A 20,158-nucleotide genomic window follows, 5' to 3' on the forward strand; every position below is an offset into this window, starting at 1 on the left:
GTTGTATTCATCACAGGGGGGTTGTGGGGGGGTATCAGCGACGCACTTCCCACTCCAGGAGGATTAAAATCCTCCCGGAGGGGACGTGCGTCGCTGATACCCAAAGGCCCTCCTCATCATCCTCTTCCTCCTCCTCCTCACCCTCCTCCTCCTCCTCCTCCCAAGGGACCCAGTCCCTCAACTGGAAGTTTTTCGGGGTGGATTATACCAAATTTAGCACCAATTAAACGTGTGCTCTCAGCAATACCAGCCCACGCTCTGCTTTTTTTGCCCCCTCCTCGTAGGGTTCAGATTTTGCCCCATTTCTCCCCGTTTTCACCCCAGAAGCTCCATGGATCCTCCCTCTCTGCTCTGTCCTGGGGAGGTCCCAAGGAGCACTGGGACCAGTTCTGGGCTCCCCAGTTCCAGAAGGACAGGGAACTGCTGGAGAGGGTCCATGAAGATGATGAGGGGCCTGGAGCATCTCTCTGGTGAGGAGAAGCTGAGGGACTTGGGGCTTTTTGGTCTGGAGAAGAGAAGGTTGAGGGGGATCTCACCAACATCTATAAATACTTCAAGGGTGGGTGTCAGGAGGATGGGGCTGGTCTTTTCTCAGTGGTGCCCAGTGACAGGACAAGAGGAAATGGGCACAAACTTGACCATAAGAAGTTCCACCTCAACGTGAGGAGGAACTTCTTCACTTTGAGGGTGGCAGAGCCCTGGCAGAGGCTGCCCAGGGAGGTGGTGGAGTCTCCTTCTCTGGAGACATTCAAGCCCCACCTGGACACGTTCCTGTGGGACCTGCTCTGGGTGGATCTCCTCTGGCAGGGGGTTTTGAGACATTCCAACCCCACCCGTCCCTTCTTCCTGCTCTCCTCCCAAACCAGCAGCTCTGGAGCATCAGTGAACATCCGTGAGGACCCAACGACACTCTTTGGAGAGACCCAGGTGTGATGGGATTCTCCAGGTGCTGGTAAAGACATGGGTGCGATGGACTCGCCGTGCCCACGGCACTTCCCAAGCTGCCGAGCCACGCGCCAAACGCTCCATTTTCACCCAGAATCGGGGCCAAAAAGCGTTGTGGCAATGTTCTTGATGGTTCGAGTTGTGCCACCTGCATCTCTCTGCTCTCCTCTCCTGGAGGGTAGCGATCCGTCGGCTCCGGGAGGATTTAAACAAACTTAGGAATCCATGTAAGTACTTCAGGAGGAAGATGGGGTGAAGTTTCTGGTGTGAGAACAGCAGAGTGACCACCACAGCAGCTCTCCAGCCCCAACGGGCACGACGCAGGTGGCTCCTTCCATCCTCTGGGGCTTGCCAACTTGGGGAGTGATGCTTTCCCAACGGATACATACAACGGATAAAACCCATCGGGTGCTGGAGGAGCAGAGCAGCAGAGCCAGGGCGAGGAGAAGGGCTGGTTGTCTCCTCACTTCAAGTTGGGCTTCATTCTAGAGCAGGAACCATGTCCCTTCTTGCCGCTCTTCTCCCCGAGCCCATCCGTGTCCATCTGCATCCGGAGGTGGTGTCCACCAGGTTTTAATCCCTTTGGGTCTTCATTTCCAATCCGAGGAATCCCTCGCAGACCTCACCACCTCCGTCCTCTCCCACCGAAGGTCCTGGCCATGGCCCCCACGTCCTCACCCCCAGCCCCGGGGCAGGGGACGGGCTGCGCCTCCGGAGCCAGAAACTGGAAATAAGAGGCAAATCCAAGAGTTTCTCCATTTGTTTATTGCCTTTCACATCCTAAAACCCTCCCCTCCTCACCACCACGACGCACAGTCACTGGCTTCAGATTCCTCCCCCATCAGGACCATCAGGTTTTAATGGGTATTTTTATTTTTTTTTTTTTTTAATTTTTGTTTTATTATCAAAGATTTAGAGTCACAATAAATACGAGTGACAAAACCATACCCTGGGGTGGCGTAACGCTACCGTTACGCTCCTGTGGTAGAGGATTATAAACTCTTTTTCTTGGTTTTTTTGTTTTTAAAAAAAAGCACAATGCAAATTATTTCGCTAAATGATACAGCATAACTCTGCCTTAAGCAGACAAAGACCACTGCGGCTCCTTGAGGTCTTTTTGCATTTTATATCTCTATATAATTATTATTTAAGAAAAAAAAAGCCTTGTTACCCCTCCTTCCAAGAGGAGAAAGTGAGAAATGAGCCAAATAGTTCGAGAGTCGATAGTTCGATAGTTGGGAGTTGGACTAGATGATCTCTATGGTCCCTTCCAACTCTAAAATTCAGTGAAATTCAGTGAAATAGGGTTTTCTGATGGGATACCAAAGCCCGCTCCACTCACCCCCACAGCCCAAGTCCCCCAGTTTCCATTCTGAGCTGTACTTTAATAATTTTATTATTTTTTTTCATTAATAAGCAAAAAAAAAAAAAATGTGACAACCGGGTCTGAGAATTCAGAAGGAAACAAACAGTGTCCTGAAACAATTATATAGAAAAACCACCGACCCCAAACTACCTCGAATTTAAGATTAAGCAAGTCCTCCTCGCTGTTACAGCCGGAATGCCATTTACAGGAATCCTTAAAAAAAATACAAAAATGAGCAAAGTCACCCTTTAGACGTGCTGGAAAATGAGCAGGTTCCATCAATCGTTGTTTCTGAGCAAAGGACCCATCTCACCGACCGACGCTCGTCCATCCAACAGGTAATAAATTAGGGTTTTTTTATATATATATATAAAAAAAAATAATAAACTGAATAAAAAAAACCACACAGCTCCCAAACCGCAACACGGGTTTCAAATGAAAATCCGGGGTTTATTTCACAAGTTGCTAAAATCTAAGTACAATAAGTCATTTTTTATTTTTTATTTTTTTTTTTTTGGAATTTTTTTTTTTTTGGAATTTTTTTTTTTTTGGAATTTTTTTTTTTTTGGAATTTTTTTTTTTTTGGAATTTTTTTTTTTTTGGAATTTTTTTTTTTTTGGAATTTTTTTTTTTTTGGAATTTTTTTTTTTTTGGAATTTTTTTTTTTTTGGAATTTTTTTTTTTTTGGAATTTTTTTTTTTTTGACTTTTTTTTTTTTTCCTCATTATTACTGTATTATAAAATCTCGTCGTCGCAACGTCTCAAAGAAAGGTTATATGGCTTGCGAGAACCAACGCTGCTCTAAAACCCTCTCCCCAGGAGAGGGGGGGACAAAGCAGCATCCGAGCAAATGTCAAACCAGCCCATGCAGCACTTTGCAGCGAAGCGGTGGAGGGTCTGGGGGGGGGGGGGGGGGGAAAAAAGGGAAAAAAAGGGGGGAAAACGGGACACGGGATGCGCCGCCGGGTTCTCCACCTCAAGGACCCCCCCCGTCCCGGGTGGGACTGGGCGAGCAGCACCTTCAGGCTCTTGTTTTGAGGGAGGTTTAAGTGAAACGTGGGGTGGTTTTTAACTTGCGGCACGAGGGGTAGCCCTTACGGAGGCAGGAATCCCAACCAGGACAGAGTTGGGGGCAGAGGAAGGGGAAATAAATCAAAGTTTTGTTCTTCAAAGCACATCCAAACCCTCCCCTCCTTCAGTTCCCAAACAATTTAACCTTCAGGGGGTAACGTTATGGGACTATTCCGTCTAATTGAGCTTTTCTCTTTGCTTGGTGGGGTTTTTTTTGGTGGGTTTTTTTTCTTTGCAAGAAAAGGGAACCCAGAGCTGGGGAGGAGGAGATGGGGAAAGACCTTGGTGAGTGTTTTAACAACCATCTAAGCCCAACGTGGTACCTCAACTAGCCCAGATCAACACTACTCGACTGAACCAACAGGTTTGACTCTAAAGGAAGAAGGGATTCCTCCGGCCACCACTCACTCCGGTCTCCTCCCGCTGCCTTTATATCTAAAACTTTGCAGAAACGTGTCTCTATGCAATAAATACACCCTCAAAGTCACCTGCAACGCTCCCAGAACCACAGGTTAAAAGCCACGTCAGAACTGGTTCAGACCCCGACAGCCAAACCTCCGTGTGTAAATATTTCCTAAGCCTTCCAAATAATTCTACCCCAATTCTTGATATTTACGGGGTTTTTATTATCCACTAAACGAAAACAGACCGAGGTCCAGCATTGCTGAGGGAGCAACAGACTCATTTTTTATCGTCAGTTTGAACCTTAAAATAAGTCTTTTCAATTATTTTAAGGTTGATTTTAAGTCTCTCCCACCCATTGTGCTGAAATTCAAGTTTCCAGGCTACGGTGCCCAAAAGGGTTTTGACGTAGCTTTTAAAACAAGCAAGTTCCACACTTTGTGCCCAATCTTTTTCCATTCCCCTTTTTTTTCCAGCCACCCCAACGCTGGAAAGAAACTGGCAAGTCGTCCAGGCTTCCCCAAAAGGTATCTGAATTTTAGTCTGAGAGGTTTTGCTGGTTCTTTTTAAACAAATGCACTCTTCCCAGGGGACTGAACGGCACGCTGAGGGGATAACGCAGGTATTTGTCAGAGGAGAGAGAAAAGAAACCCAAACCAACTCCACACAGGTTAAGGAGTGAAGGAACCGAAACCTCTTCATAATATTTCAAAGTGCAACAATAAAATGCACTCAAAATTTCTTCTCTCTCCACGTCTCCCAATCCAAAACGTCTTGGAACGAAAAGAAAAACTACAAACTCCAACCGATTCCTCTCCTCCCCATCCAGCTCTGAACATACATTTGTAAAATGAACAAACAAACAAAACAAAAAAAAAACAACCCCAATGTCAAATTGAAATCCTAGGGCTTTTTTATACAGCAACAAATACCCATTTTGCAAAACTAGGGTTTCTATCCTACCGAACAGTGGTCAAAGTCTCTAAATACTGATATTCACACAACAGAAGAGGGGCTAAAATGAACGAGTTTTCTTTCTCTCTACACAGGAGTCAGATCCCAAGGGGGACGACCCTCTCAAATTCTTGGTTTCGAGTCCAATCTAACAGCAACTGCTAAGAAAATAGATTCGGCATAGACTGAATAGTAACCCCTTCCCCCCCCTTTTTTCTTTTATATATAGATATATAGATATATATATATATAATTTTGCAAATAATTCTTATCAGCACTACTTCTAGCACTGATATGCAACGTAAGTTAAGTAAGGCATGTATTTCTGCCACTTGAATTCAACTTTAATTTGGGAGAAGCAAAGGGAAGGAAGGAGGAGGGAAGGTGACGAGAAGAAAAAAAAACAAAACACCACCGGGACCTGATGGATTTGGGTTTAAACCTGTGGAATCCCCAAAAATATTATTAAAAACCACGTAGAAACCTGTCCTTAAAGCAGGGTTACCCTAAAGCTCTATATCAAAAAAAATGAAATCCTGGAGGCGGAGAGGGGAACATGCTTGGGAGAACGTCTGGAAGAACAGAGCTCTAGAAGGGATCAAGGTAGGCAAGTCCTGCCCCCAACGTGCCCAACGCCGCTGGCACGGTCACCGGGCCACCAACGGCCACCTCCCGGCGCGTATCGGCAGAGGAAGGAGCTGGAGACCCAACAGCAACCCCCCCGGGGTCCTCTGCTCCCTCCACTCGCCCTTTTCTGATTGCGTGCAGCTTCTGGAATTCCTATTTATTTAAATTTTTTTTTTTTTTTTTTTTGAGTAAAATCGCTCAAAACAACAACGAAAACCAACCCTCCGAAAAAGAAAAGAATCAAAAACAGTTTCGCTTTGAAGTCTCTGGGAACATACGAAAGGCCCAACTGCTCTTCGCTGAATTAGAAAGACTGAACAAAAGGTGTTTGTCTATTCAGTAAATTAGATTTTTAGACTACCAACAGTTCAAAAGTCTATTCAAAACAGAATCCAACAAAAGTGAGAGGCTCCTGCACTGGTTCCCACCTACAGGACAAGTTTTTTGGTGGCAGCCAGTCCCTTCGGGGAAAAAAAAAAAAAAAAGAAACAAACCAACCCATACTCAACTGGAATTTTGAGTTTGCACTTATTTATCATTTAGGTCATCATCAGAAGATTCGGAAACATTATAATCTGGAGACTGCCCTCCCGGCTGGAGGAGGGGCAGGGAAGAGAAGCAAACGTGAACCGGGCTTCGCTAAACGCATCTGCAAAACGGGGTTGAAATTCCTCTTCTCCTTGAACTCGACGTCCGGGCTCGAGCGGCAACGACCACCACGCTCCTGGGTGGTAATTAATAACCAAACGGAAGGCAGAGAGTCATTTAGTCCTCCTTTTGTGCTGGTGACGAAAACCAAAAACCCAAACTAAATACATAAAGCCAAAAAAAAACAAAAAACAAAAAAACAAAAAACCAACCAACCAAACCCCAAAAGAAGAAGAAGGATTTCTTCCCCTTCCCTGACAGCCTTCATCATCAGTCAATGGTAAGAATCTTGAGAACCAAATGAGCTCGAGTCTTTGCCACCCACGTGGTGTCATTTTTCTCATAGCAGGGACAGCAGCACTCGGTGGGATGAGGAGTGGTCTTTCTTGCATCCTATAAAGCCTTGGGGGCGTATCCAGCTGGGATTAAAGCAGATTCCACTGTCATGTGGTATAAAAAGGATGGCAGAAACAGGAAAGTCTTCCTCTCGGGCGTTCCTCTGCATTATTTCCACGTGGCAGACTGTGGGATGGACCGTGGGGGGATCATATCCAGGAGATACTCGCGCTGGCGGTCTACTGCCGAAGACGACTTGTGCACAGCTAAACTAGGATTAACGAAGGGTAAAGCCCCACCTGAGGAGGGAGGAAAAGAGAAGAGAGAACGAGGTGTCACAGCATGATAAAAACAGGAGACAAACCAGTAGCAAACCCTCCATCCCACTGGGATTTCACCCCCATAAAAACGGATCATCTAAGCACAGGGCACTGTTGGCCAAGAAGGTCAGACACTTTCAAAAGCTTTCAAAATCATCTGAGCCAACAGGAGCAAGAGTTTTTGTACCAGAAATGAAGATTTGAGCAAGCTAGAGCTCTCTGCAATGAAATTACATTTTAGGTGATAAATTAAGCTGTCAGGAATAAAACCAAAGAGAAATCTGTTCAGTACTTGGCAAGAAAGTAGATCACAAAAGAGCAAGTTGCTTCGGTGTTTCCTGCCTGGAGACCCTTAACTATCATTTAAGAAAAACAGACAACTTTTCTCAAGTCAGATTCTTATCTTATCTATATATTAAAAAAAAATTAGATTAGAATTTGTAATTTCCATTTCTTTGAAGCAACAGCTTTAGTTATTTCAGATCCTGGGAGGGTGCACTGCAGCCTTACCAAGGCCAAAATCCTCTATTTGCCACACGTCACTCTCAGTCATAATTAACTGAATTAAACTCCCAGAAACCAAGGACAAGCTCCTGCAGTGCAACACTGGCTGTGCTACACACCCAACCATGAACACTCCGACATTCCACCAATTTCAGCTACTTATAAATGTGGAAAGGTACAAGAGGACAAGAGGAAATGGGCACAAACTTGAAGATAAGAAGTTCCACCTAAACATGAGGAGGAACTTCTTCACTTTGAGGGTGGCAGAGCCCTGGCAGAGGCTGCCCAGGGAGGTGGTGGAGTCTCCTTCTCTGGAGACATTCAACCCCACCTGGACACGTTCCTGCGGGACCTGCTCTGGCAGGGGGTTGGAGGAGATGATCTCCAGAGGTCCTTTCCAACCCTATATCACTCTGTGATTCTGTGAAAGTGGTAGCTTTGAGTTGGTAGCACCACCCGAGTGCCCTTTTTGATGAGCACAAACCACACCAAAAGCCAAGTGCCAAGGAGGAAACTAAGAGCAAAGCCTCAGTGCTGTTGGAAGCATGGAAGAGAAAGCATCCTCACCCCAAGGAGCTACGATTGACGGACAGAGAGGGGCTAATAACTACAGAGGAAAGAAAACTTTTAAGAAAAAAATCTACCTGTATTGATGGGAGTCTTCTTCCAGGCGGCCGCGCTGCCCTTGCTGACGGGTCTCTCGGCGTGCTTACCTGCCCTGCTCCCAAGTGCTGCTGCAGACGATGCATTCTGCAACTTGGGGGACTGGCTAAATGCATGCAACACCCCGCGGGGAGCTCCGGGAGGACCTCGAGACATCTGGCTGGAAGTCTGACAAGAGAGCAGAGGGTAAGACAGGAATAGAGTCTTCTGTCCCTCCAGTGCAACCACCTGGATGACTCCTTCCTGCCCCTCTTCTCCTCTCCCGGCTGCTTCTGCCAGGTCTGCAGCGCGTTGCTATAGTTTCGGGGTTGAAATTCTAAGATATCTCTACAGTAAAACAAGACTCAGCTTTCTACTTCTGAAAGCACCTGTAAGGACGAGGCGTTATCATCAGCTGCAAAGCAGGAAAAAAAAAATGGGCTGTGTAAGCACCTCCGCAGAGAGGCAGCGCTCTGCTCCCCCATCCTAAATAACCAGCACCTCCAGTATTTCAACCCAAAGCAGCACTTCAGCAGCTTCCACCTCCCCCCAGGGGAAGGGTGGTTTTACCAAGGTTGTAGGAGACCCAGTCCCTGTCACAGATGGCTGCCACCACCACCTTAAAACTTCACAAGCAACACAATGTTGCTCCCGGCTCAAGCCTATTTATTTATTTCTCCCTATTTTGGGTCAATTTACTCTTGAGTATTTGGCACTGGAGCACCTTTTGCCATTTCATACCTCCTATAAAAATTCAGGAGCAGATTTTGCAAGCTAGGAGCTGAACCACCTGGGTAATTACAGTGACTCTGTAAAAAACAGACAGTACAGGTACAGGGAACATCATTTATACATCGGCTCCCCACGTGACAGAACACGTTCCCCAGCTTAGACTCAAAGACATGCTCCGCAGAGCTAAAATAAAATAAGTTATCCATTTTGTGTGTATAATTATCATGTCTATGTAGCTAACGTTCGTCCTTGGAGTGGTGGGACCACTGAGGAGAGAGGAAATGGCCTCAAGTTGCGCCAGGGGAGGTTCAGGCTGGATATTAGGAAAAATTTTTTCCCTGAAAGGGTTCTCAGCCCTTGGAATGGGCTGCCCAGGGAGGTGGTGGAGGCCCCATCCCTGGAGGTGTTCAAAAGCCGGGTTGATGTAGTGCTGGGAGGTCTGGTTTAGTGATGATGCTCCTTGTTTGTTGTGTGGGTGTCTATTTTTGTCAGTGAGGTTGATGGTTGGACAAAGTGATCTTTAAGGTCCCTTCCAACCTAGAAGATTCTGTGATTCTGTGACCCTCACCCCATCACTACCCAGGGGTTCTGGTGGCCATACCTGCTTGAGCGAGTGGTGCTGCACGATGGGGTCCGACTTGGTCTGGACGGGAGCCGCCGTCTGCTGCAGTATCCTCTGCTCGATCTCCTGCTCCTGCTGCAGGGCTTTGACGAAGGCGGCCTTCAGCCTGTTGGTGTGCTCGGCCTTCAAGGCCTTTTTCTGGTTGGAGGTCATGCAGGTTTCGCACATGATGGTTCCGTTCTTCTCCTCCCTCCAGCGGCAGGTGAAGTCCGTCTTACACTGAGCACACATGTAGGGCTCGCGGGACGAGACAGGAACCGACACTTTACCTGGAGAACACAACCTGGTCAGCTCAGCTCCACCCTTCTAGGAGTGAACAACACTTGAGGCACCTCAAGAATACCTCAGCATTAAAAAAACCCAACGAAGCAAACCCTCCAACCCTTAGGTCCCATCAGGCTGAAGCCTTTGGCATTGCTAAACCTTCCCGGTGGATCCTTCTTTAGATACTGGTTGGATGAGGGACTCTTTGTTGGGGAGGGACTCTTTGCCAGGAAGGGTAATGATAGGACAAGGGGAAACGGTTTTAAATTGGAAGAAAAAAGATTCAGATTAGATCTCAGGAAGAAATTTTTTACTCTGAGGGTGGTGAGACACTGGAACAGGTTGCCCAGGGAAGCTGTGGCTGCCCCATCCCTGGAGGGGTTCAAGGCCAGGCTGGATGTGGCCTTGAGCAACCTGCTCTAGTGGGAGGTGTCCCTGCCCAGGGCAGGGGGGTTGGAACTCCATGATCTTTGAGGTCCCTTCCAACCCAAACCATTCTATGATTCAGTGGTGATGGACAAACAAGTGGCCGATAGAAAGTCAAAAGCTCTGAGGAGAACCGGATGCACGAGAGAAACCTTTACAACCAGCGTCCAGCCTTTGAGATATCATAACTTCTTTTTTTTTTTTAATTAAAATTTTAAATAAAGCAGTTTGAATATATGCCCCATCACTGGAGGTGTTCAAGGCCAGGCTGGATGGCTATTTGAGCAACCTGGTCTGGTGGGAGGTGTCCCTGCCCATGGCAGGGGGGTTGGAACTAGATGATCTTTAAGGTCCCTTCCAACCCAAACCATTCTATGATTCTATGAATCCTAGATTTGACAGAATGTGCCACCTTAACCCTGCGAAGCCTCAAACCCCTGGCTGCCCGCCATTGAGATAAAACCCAGATGGGGAAGGCTCTCTCTTTGCTTTCAACGAACATTTTTAACGCTCTCTCACCTTGAGTTTCCAGCAAATTCTGCACGACTTCTTCCAATCCCACTAAGTAAATAAATTCGTTATTGGCCGCGCTGGGCAGGAAGTTCATCTCCGGCGCGGGCGGCTTGGGAGGAGGGATCTCCAACAGCGTCTTCTCCAGCTGCTTCCGCAAGGCCAGCTTGGCGGCCGCTTGCCGGCTGGCCGGCGAGTCGTTGGAGTTGCCGATGGAGGCGGCGCTGGTGGTGGTGGCGTTGGCCTGAGCGGATGTCACCGTTGTACCTTTGATTGAAGTTGGTGACGCCTGGAAGGGGAACAAGTGACAAACGCCGGATGGTTGGGTGCTTCAAGCCACAAGCTGTGGACCCCCGGGAGGGAGGGGACAGCAGTGGCACCGGCTCCGATGCCATCGGGGGGCTGCATGTCCTCCAGGAGCACTGGCTGCTTGGGAGCAGACCCACCCACCAGCCCCTAAAGCCTTGGTTTGGTGGGTGACCACCCGACCACAACACATACGTTCACTGAGGCTGCTTGGGAGCAGCCCCACCCACCAGCCTCTAAAGCCTTGGTTTGGTGGGCGACCACCCGACCACAACACATACGTTCACTGCAACGCCGTACCTGTCACCTAATGCTCTAAAGAACTTTGTTTTACTGATCACTTTTAGAAATTCTCAAGAAATAAAGCAAAAAGGAGTCGTTTTCCTCATGATTTTGCCAAAGCACTGACTTTAAATGGTGTCCTTTATCTACAGCACTTGTATGGTGCCACCAGTGATAGATGTTAAGCTGCTGCTTCAGTATCTCTTGGTGGCTCAAGCAGCAGCACTAACCAATTTTGACCTCTGTTTACCAGAACACTCATTTACGCTTCTTAAGGAAGAAAAAAAACTATTCTAATGGACACCTTCATATTGAAACACCAAATTTGGAAAGGGGTGCATCATTTAGTTGACTGAAATAGGTATTTCCTCCTAATACTCTGTCACGTTTTAGTTCATTCCTGCGTACGGGAGGTGAACGTGAGGATGAAGGAGGAGTAATAAGCAACCCCTAATCAGCAAGCCCATCCCTTAGAGGACACCAAGCCACACCAATTAGGTACAAGAACTCGATGATTGCTAATTAGCTCCTCGGGATGCTGCCTTTGGCACCAGGCAATGGTGCAGGGCTCACCTGCGGGATGTTGACGAGCAGGCTGGTGTTGGGGACGTTGGCGACGCGGATCAGCCCCTGCTGGATGATTCTCTGCCCCTGGATTTGGACGCTGGGGACGGAGGCCCGCGGCGCCAGCAGCAGCGGAGGCGGCCCCGTGCTGGAGTGCTGGCGGATGTTGTGGATTTGCTGGGAAGACACAGAAACGGGCTGATGCGACGGAGCCACGAAGGACGGGGAAAGTTTTGAGTGGGATGAGGGTGACACAGCAGAAGTGAGGCAAGGGAACGCAAAGAAAGCGTGATCGTTAACACCCGTGTCAAAAATGGGATGTTTTTCCCTTTCAGAATGAACCAAGCACAAAGTAACAGGAAGAGATGCTCATGTGTGAGGCCATCACGTTTCATGTCTGAGGCCATCACATTACGGCCAAAACAGCTGTGCCAAAAAAAAACCAAAATAAAATCTAAGTTTCCCAGTCAAACTCCTTTCAAAAATGTAGAGCTGTTAAGTCCGTTTCATTTTCAAGGCATTAGGAAAGCCATTGCTCAGAGTGAGTTTTTTCTCCATCATCAGAAGAGAAAGAAAATTAAATACCAAATCTCTCCCTCTCTCCTTAGTGCTGCCCTCGCAACTGGTAAAAGCAGACCTTTCACTGCAAAATAAATCCTCATTTAACAAGGAAATATGTTGGGGTTTTTTCCTGCTATCCCACGGAAGTCATAATTTTAGAAGACCATATCGAACTGAACATTGCTTTCCCACTCCTTTAGTGACACCACTGTTTTCTGTTGGAGGTGATAAAGACCCCACTTTCAGCCTCCCCGTTGCCTATCTCATTTCAGCAGCTCTTATTCAATCGCAAGACAGACACAAGGAGGAGGCAAAAAAAGGGAGTTTTAGCATTTGAAAAGGTGAAATTGATATGACAGAACGAATAATGAGGGGGGAGAAAATGGAAGGAGGAGGGATTGTGTTTCACTTCCTCTGCTGCCGCTCTCCCAAAAAGCGGGTGAAGCTGGAAGCTGGTAAATTAACTTTCAGAACGAAGGCAAAGAAGCTGCTTTGGCACGGCCCAGGGAAGGGGCTGTGCAGGGAAGGCAGCATTCTGCATCACCCCAGGACCCTCAGGCTGCACTGGAGGCGTTATGGGGCAGCACAACACACAAAATTGGAGTAAGGCAGGATCTTTCAGCAGCAAAACATCTAGAAATTCCATCAGAACCTCCCAGGTTCCCTTCAGAAAACAGTCGAGGCGCGTTAAGGAAAAGCAGAGTGGATGTAGCCCAAGGCAAAGCCTTACCTGTGCTCCCCTGACGAGGGGCGGCATCACTATCTGCGTGTTTTGCTGAGTTCCTAGTTTTGAAGAAGTCTGTTGCCCTCCACGGACCAAGGGGGGAGGAATAACAGTGCCCGGGATACGCGTCGAAGAGGTCTGCAAAACAGAAAAGGCTTTAACTCGCCCTGCTTTTGTCCTGGGCTGTTTCTCCCCGTGCTCTCCTGTGCTGCTCAGCGTGCCCACGGAGCACGGATCATCTCTCCCAGCAACACAACAGCTCGGGGAGACTCTCTCTCTCATCCCACATGGAATTCAAAGGGTAAAGAGCAGTCCTGAGCAGTGTTTTCATCCGCCCTCCCGCCGCTGGAAGTCAAGTCTCTCCAGAAGTGAGAGGCAGCAAAGAGCCGAGCGGGAGAGGAGGGGGGTACAGGGAGCAGCTCTCCTCTCTGCCTGATGGGATGGACGCAGGGTAGGACAAGAGATGGCTCTGGCTTCAGAGCTCTTAGTGGCCAAAAAAACCCAGAAAAAAAAAAAAAAAAAAAGTGTATTTTTTCAGGAGTAAAAGAATGGGGAAATACAAACTGGTGTCTTCAAGGAGAAGCACAGGGCAGGGAGAAGTTGGAGATGCACGAACCCAGGGAGGTGAGCAGACAGGGGGTGTGTGTGTATGTGGGAAGGGAAAAAACAGACAGGAAAAGGGGAAAAGCTTTAGAAAAATGAAAAAGAAATGGAGTCTGGTTGAAGAAGCTTGAAAAATCACTGCCCGTGCTTTCTGGGCTGTGGGCTGTATTAAATCCTCAACGTTTCTCATGAAGGTGACATGGTTTCATGCATCCAGTTCCTGCAGAGCACTAACGCTGCGCGACTGAGCCCAGGCAACAAACCTCTCCCCGTCCTACTCATGTGGTTTTACCCATCTGGCCCCAAACTGACCGTCCTCTGGGAATGGAGACTCCTAAAAACACCCCAAATTCCCACTTTGATGGGTCACTGCCTGTACACACAGGTCCATGTTCAGGCAGGTGGGAAATTTAATCCACTTGTTCTGCCTTTTAACTCAAGACCAAACATTTACTCAACTCCTACACGCAGGAATTAGTAGAGATTTTTTAGAGTCAAGCAAAAGCAGATGGAGGTTAGGTTAATCCTCTGTGTATGGAGACTCCTAAAATCACCCCAAACTCCCACTTTGATGGGTCACTGCCTGTACACACAGGTCCATGTTCAGGCAGGTGGGAAATTTAATCCACTTGTTCTGCCTTTTAACTCAAGACCAAACATTTACTCAACTCCTACACGCAGGAATTAGTAGAGATTTTTTAGAGTCAAGCAAAAGCAGATGGAGGTTAGGTTAATTTGCCCAAACACCACAAATTAGACAGAATAACTTCAAGCCTGGCTTCTTTAGCTCCCAGCTCTCTGCTCTGTCCAACCCAAGTTTCACTGTCTGGTTGTTGAAGACTTAACTCGTGGGTCCAGTTCCTCTGAAAGTGCTGTCTGCAGCAGAGGCAAACGTGCCCCAAGGAAGAGATGACTCCAAGTGACAGATGGCTTTAGGTTTTGTGAGCGTTTCCTGAACGGATGGCCAATTTACCCCTTCCCTTGGGTACAGCATTCCAGGGGGTTTTGAAATAAAGAGTTGCCATTTTCCAAGTGAAAAGCGTTTTGTGCCAAAGCGGTTTTGAAATTTGGTTCGAATTAGCCCGAGGTAAATAACCAGAAGTGGTTTTTAAATCCAGAAGCCAAAGGAGATGCTAGACTCCCGAGGAAGATTAGGCTGACAGATTTTTTTTCCTTCCCTTCCCACCATTTCATTTAATTGAGATCTTTCCTACCATCGTGTGCCATTCAGCCACCAAAGAGAAAATAAGATGATTCACTCAGCTCTTAGAGTTAATCACACTGAGGGCACAATTAAGTCTCTTGAGGGTTTGGCAAGAGGCTGCCACGATATTCCTGTGACATAACTCCATGGCATCCTCTTTCCCCAAAGGTGGTTAGCACTGGGATGGATGGATTTACCAGCAGTGTGGATCGGGATGATCAGCCACTGAAAAAAAATAAGCTTATGGGGGTTATCTGTGTTATTCTCCTACCTCCCACCCCAAATGTTCTTAAAAAGCTTATAAGTGGGGTCTCGGGAGTTGAAGAAAACAACCCTCCACCTGTCCCTTAATGGGATGGGATTGTCCCTTCCTGAACTGAGCACCTTTCTCCTCTGCTCCGTGCCCTAAATCCTGGCAGCCTGGCCCACCCCACTGACCTGGAGGGACGGCTTGCCAGCAGGAACGCTCTGCGGTCCCCGCACCAAGGGCGGAGGGGTGGCCACAGCACTCCCAGAGGAACCAGCAGGCTGGAAGAGGAAAAAACAACAACAAAAAAGGAAAAAAATACCAGAAAGAAAGCAGACGAGTGTCAGGGTGTAAAGCAGAATTACAGAAGCTAAGGGAATAAAAAGCGTTTACCTCCTCGCGCCTCAGCAAGAGAATCTTCAAAGACTGTGGTTTTCCCCCTCCCCCATCCCTTTCTTCCTCCATCTCAACATGCGTATTTAAATGAAGAAATTATTAGGTGAGTAGAGATAAGATTATACCAGGAAAATAAAAGAGCCTGTACACCAAAAGCAGAGCAACGTGGAAAGCTATTTTAGCAATCTCAGCTTAGAGCCCACTCCGCTCTTATCCACCATCGCTACCAGTCTCCGGTAATTAGGTTCAAGCATAATGCAAAGTGAAAAAAAAAAAGTTTAGGAAAAAGCCTTTGGATATTAAGAAGTTTAGGAAATGCCATTTCCCCCTAGTTAGTTCAACCATCCAGAGCTCATCGCTCAGCGTCCAGCAGCGAGTTGAGTGATGCAGGTACTTGCATTAAGCTTTAATCCCATCTACTCAAGATGAAGAACTCAAAAGTCCGGGAGAAAAACACCAACAAACCAACTAAAACCGGCCAAGGGAGAGGTATGAACATCAGCTGAAGTGCACTTAGATCTACACATCGCCCCCTCCACAAACCCCATCCCGTCGGCACCACACGCAGCAGGAGAAAATCATTTTGTTGCCATTGTTACATGAAATTTAGCCCGTGCCTCGGCGGCAGCGCGTGGGGTGCTTCACGCCCCCTCGCCTCCCGACCTCCTCTGCTCTTCCTCCTGCCATCCTCCTCCTCCTCCACCCATCCCGACAGCCCCCGCAGCCAGCAGAAAAGGCCACCGCTCTGACAAAAAAAAAGGACTACTTTTTTTTTTTTGCTGGGTTAGTTTCTGATGAAAACAGCTCTTCTCCCAGTGCGCTGGGTGTGCGAGATGAGAGGTGGGGAGAAGAGAGGAGGAAGGGAAGGGAGCTCAGGGTGGGAGCTGAACCGTTCCCCTGCCAGGGGCTGCCTGGATTTTTGGGATGATGAAAACAGTGCAGCAGATTTACTTCACCTGGTAAGAGCTGGAATCCAGACCTAGGCTTCTGCCACTCAGCAGAAAACACAACCCTCGCCCACCAGCCCCCAAAGCCTGAGGTTTGAATGCTTTAATTCTACCCCATAGCACATATTTTATGTGCAAGAATCTCCTCCAAATGTACTTCAGCAGCCTCTATGCAGCATTAAGGACGGGACAGGAGTTGAAAGTATAATATACTTTCATTTGTTTATAAAGGCACCTGAGTTTTAACAAAAAGGCCTTCAGCTTTTGAGTAGGGTGGACAAGATAAACCATCTGGTCGTTTGGTCTTGGCAAGACAAAAAAAAAACCAAAAGGAACTCCACGAAAAGGAATGGTTACCAGGACAAGCCACTCTAAACTGCAGAAAGATTTTATGAACAGGGAGATCTGCATTATTTGAAAGCTACCTTATGTTCCATGGGTTATGGCAACCACCACCACCATGAATGCTTTAATTCTACCCCATAGCACATATTTTATGTGCAAGAATCTCCTCCAAATGTACTTCAGCAGCCTCTATGCAGCATTAAGGACGGGACAGGAGTTGAAAGTATAATATACTTTCATTTGTTTATAAAGGCACCTGAGTTTTAACAAAAAGGCCTTCAGCTTTTGAGTAGGGTGGACAAGATAAACCATCTGGTCGTTTGGTCTTGGCAAGACAAAAAAAAAACCAAAAGGAACTCCACGAAAAGGAATGGTTACCAGGACAAGCCACTCTAAACTGCAGAAAGATTTTATGAACAGGGAGATCTGCATTATTTGAAAGCTACCTTATGTTCCATGGGTTATGGCAACCACCACCACAGCTGTTTAAATTTCCCCCCTTCCGTTTCAAAAGAGGCGATAAGTATCTGTAAGGAAAATAAAATACCTCAGAGCTGTTTAAATTTCCCCCCTTCCATTTCAAAAGAGGTGATAAGTATCTGTAAGGAAAATAAAATACCTTCTGAGTAGTGGTCTCCTTCTGGATTTGACTTTGCCGTAACTTTTTCAATAAAACAAGCTTTGCTTCTTCTAACCGTAACTCTTCTTTTAGCTGTTTGATCATCCTCTCACGTTCCTCTGGACTGCTCTTCTGCAGGGCCGGGTAGGGATGGGAAAAGAGAGGATGGGGAGAGGGAAGAGAAAGGTCCAAGTTAGGACAAGAACTTACAGCATTATCATTGTCACATATGTCTTAATATCACCCACGTGCCTGCAACACACAAACCGGGTGTGGAGAAAGAACTCAAAGGCAAAAAAAAGGAAGTTTTTGAGATGTTTTACGAGAGAAAATAACTAAAAAAAAAAAGTCAAATGAGGAATCAGACAACAAATCTGGGCTGTGTCACACTGAGCAAGGGACACTGTGTCCACTAAAAAGCCAATTCTGAAAAAGGCGCATTTTCAAAGCATATAAAAAAATCAAGGAGTTAAGAGTCTGAAAAAACTAAAAAAGGGCATCAGCCTTTAAGAGCTTCATGATTCCCCACTTGCAAATCCCACTCTCTAAAACCACCATCCACCCGATCCTGTGTCTGCAGGTGTCTCTGCAGGAACAAGTTGTGTCCCTTCTTTCTGGATAGCACAACTTAACGTGTGTCAAGACAAGACTCACCATGAGTGCCTCCGTGTTGGTCTCTTTTAATGCTATTTTTGTTAAACCATTCATTCTAGGGCTAGAAGGTTCATTGTCGGATAACACTATAACATCTGGTGAGGGGACTCGCTTTTCCCTCTTTATTTCACTGCAAAATGAAAAGAAAGAGCCCAAGTTAATAAAAACAAGTGAACAACTACTTCATCCTGCAAAGTAACGTTATTTACCATCTTCTGGTTAATCCCAAATCTCTCAAATTCTGACGCAGCCCGACGTGGAGGAGCTCAGTCAGTTTCTGTTCTCCTTGAGGATGCTCAGCTTCCCACAGAAAAGCGTGCCCTGAGGCAAGGGGCAGCCACACCAGGGAGCAATGGTGGATTCCTTCACATGAGAAGCTTTTCCATCAACCACTTCATTCCCCCCTCAGAAGACACAAAGGCTTTCCAGGACTCTGCTGGCACCAGGGGAAGAGCACAGCCCACCCCAATGCAGGGGCAAACAGGTCCTTTCTGTTTCTCTTTAATGTGCTGGAAGGGAAGGGCATACCCCCCTCTTCTTTATCTGTTCTTTCTTATTTTGCAATTATTTTTAAGTTGTGATCTTCCCCCACGCAATTTACTGAATCTGAAGGAAACCCAGCACAACTCGGGGCGTGTTTCTTTCTACACCAAGACCACTAAATTATTTCCTGCTAATAACAGCAGAAACCTGTAACACTCTCAACAGACACGAGCATCCACAGAGCTTCATCGATAACCACTGAAACGGGTCCAGACACCTATTAACTCTTTATTTGGCTTCAATGCTCAGTGTCCTGAGTGACGGCTGCACCTTCCACCTGAATTCCTGACCATAAATCACCTCTCAGCTCCATCACCTACGATTACCATCAACAGGATCTTAAACTACATGAACCAGAAGGGACAAGAGCTGACGTGATGCGACAACGGTCGCCGGTGTCTCTCCTCTGCTGCCACAAGCTGGTAACCATCAGATCACCTTTGGTACCAGGATTTGGGATTTCAAACCATAAAACCATAACTATTTCAGAGCAGGGTTTGCAGCACACGACAGCTGAGAGGTTTAGAAGGAGCTTCACGGGAAGGGGATGGGAAAGTCTTCTGTCCTGCCCAGGAAACGATGGGGCTTGAGAAAGGGACCACCACAGCAAGAGTTTTAGCAGAACACAAGTTATTGGTTTTTTTCTTTTAGCCCAAAGCCAGAAGCAGAAATAGTAGTTTATAGTGAGAACCTTCTGGCTCACTGTTAAGCATTAGACAAAATGAATAATTTGTATTGAGTAGAATGAAGCAAATATTTAAGTATGTTTTGTATTACTCACAAATAAGAGATGTGGTATATATGGGCTTTGTACTTCTAGAAATCAATTACTTCTTAGACCAAACAATGATTTCTAGACTTAACCGTTATCCCACTTTTATTAGGAAGCCAATGATTATCAGGAATTAATCCTTATTATCTTATTTAGTGATGCAAAGGATATTCACACCGAGTAACAGCACCTAAAGGCTGCGTTCCACAACGAGCTTTATGAAACACACACCTTCAGCAAACACAGCGGGGTCAAATGGTGCTTTGAATCCTGCAAACACAGCCTCAAATGCTGCAAAAACCTGCTTTTAAAATACAATTTCAACACTAGCGGGGGAAAAAAATGAAGAATAAAGTAGCGGAGTGTCCTCTAGAGGGCACAGCGAGCCCAGTCACTTCAGCTCCGGGGTTGTTTCACAAGTACCAGGGGCACAGGTGAAGCCTTTTTCCAGCTTTTTCCCCCCAGTATCTGAACGCACCAAACTGGCCTCAGTGGCTCGTCACAGGGGAGCCCCCGGGTCGGGCCGAAGTCCCCCCAGGCTCAGTGCCACCCCTCGGGACAGCAGTGTGTTGGGTCCCTTCCTGGGTGACAGCCCTAGCACCTCTGCGTCGAGCACCCCCAAACTCAACTGGAGTCAAACTGGCCATTCCTCCTTAAACGTGAAGGTTAAAGCAGGAAAAGCACCAAGAGCACGGGCAGCCGAGTTACCTAAAAGGCTGAGACTCACACAAAAAGGGGGATTTGGGCACCAGGGGTGGGAAGTTTGAGCCAACCCCCTCTGAAACCCGCGGGCTCTTCTTCTCCCTCAGGGCGCACAGCCCGAGTTGCCCACAGCCCTGAGGCGCCGCCAAGGCCTTCCCTCGGCGGGGCTTCGTCCCCTTCTCCTCCAGGCACCGGCCACCGGAGCGGCCCCGCGGGACCGGGGAGCTGCCACCGGGGCCATGAGGGAACCGGCACCGCCGGGATCCAGGCGGCCTTTCCCCGGTGGCTTCAAATGGCGGCCCCGGGGCTCTTCCCCCCCC

General features: G+C 47.3%; 1 protein-coding gene across 3 annotated transcripts in view; it reads right to left on the reverse strand.

Annotated features, from left to right (window-relative positions):
• Window positions 1-5,496: 5,496 nt before the first annotated feature.
• GATAD2A (GATA zinc finger domain containing 2A) overlaps window positions 5,497-20,158 on the reverse strand; it is a 48,184-nt gene continuing 33,522 nt past the window's right edge. For 2 of the 3 annotated variants that reach the window (XM_014938428.1, XM_014938422.1), the window contains exons 4-12: window positions 17,822-17,951; window positions 17,168-17,299; window positions 15,052-15,141; window positions 12,813-12,944; window positions 11,531-11,698; window positions 10,379-10,658; window positions 9,149-9,438; window positions 7,818-8,004; window positions 5,497-6,648 (exon numbers count right to left, since the gene is read on the reverse strand). In XM_014938428.1, coding sequence (XP_014793914.1) covers window positions 6,518-6,648; window positions 7,818-8,004; window positions 9,149-9,438; window positions 10,379-10,658; window positions 11,531-11,698; window positions 12,813-12,944; window positions 15,052-15,141; window positions 17,168-17,299; window positions 17,822-17,951 — 1,540 coding nt within the window. In that variant the 3' untranslated portion in view covers window positions 5,497-6,517. The remainder of the gene's footprint in view (window positions 6,649-7,817; window positions 8,005-9,148; window positions 9,439-10,378; window positions 10,659-11,530; window positions 11,699-12,812; window positions 12,945-15,051; window positions 15,142-17,167; window positions 17,300-17,821; window positions 17,952-20,158) is intronic. The other variant, XM_014938436.1, reaches the window with a different exon arrangement.

The sequence above is a fragment of the Calidris pugnax genome, unplaced genomic scaffold (genome assembly GCF_001431845.1).
Source record: "Calidris pugnax isolate Ruff unplaced genomic scaffold, ASM143184v1 scaffold46, whole genome shotgun sequence".
Taxonomy (NCBI): Eukaryota; Metazoa; Chordata; class Aves; order Charadriiformes; family Scolopacidae; genus Calidris; species Calidris pugnax.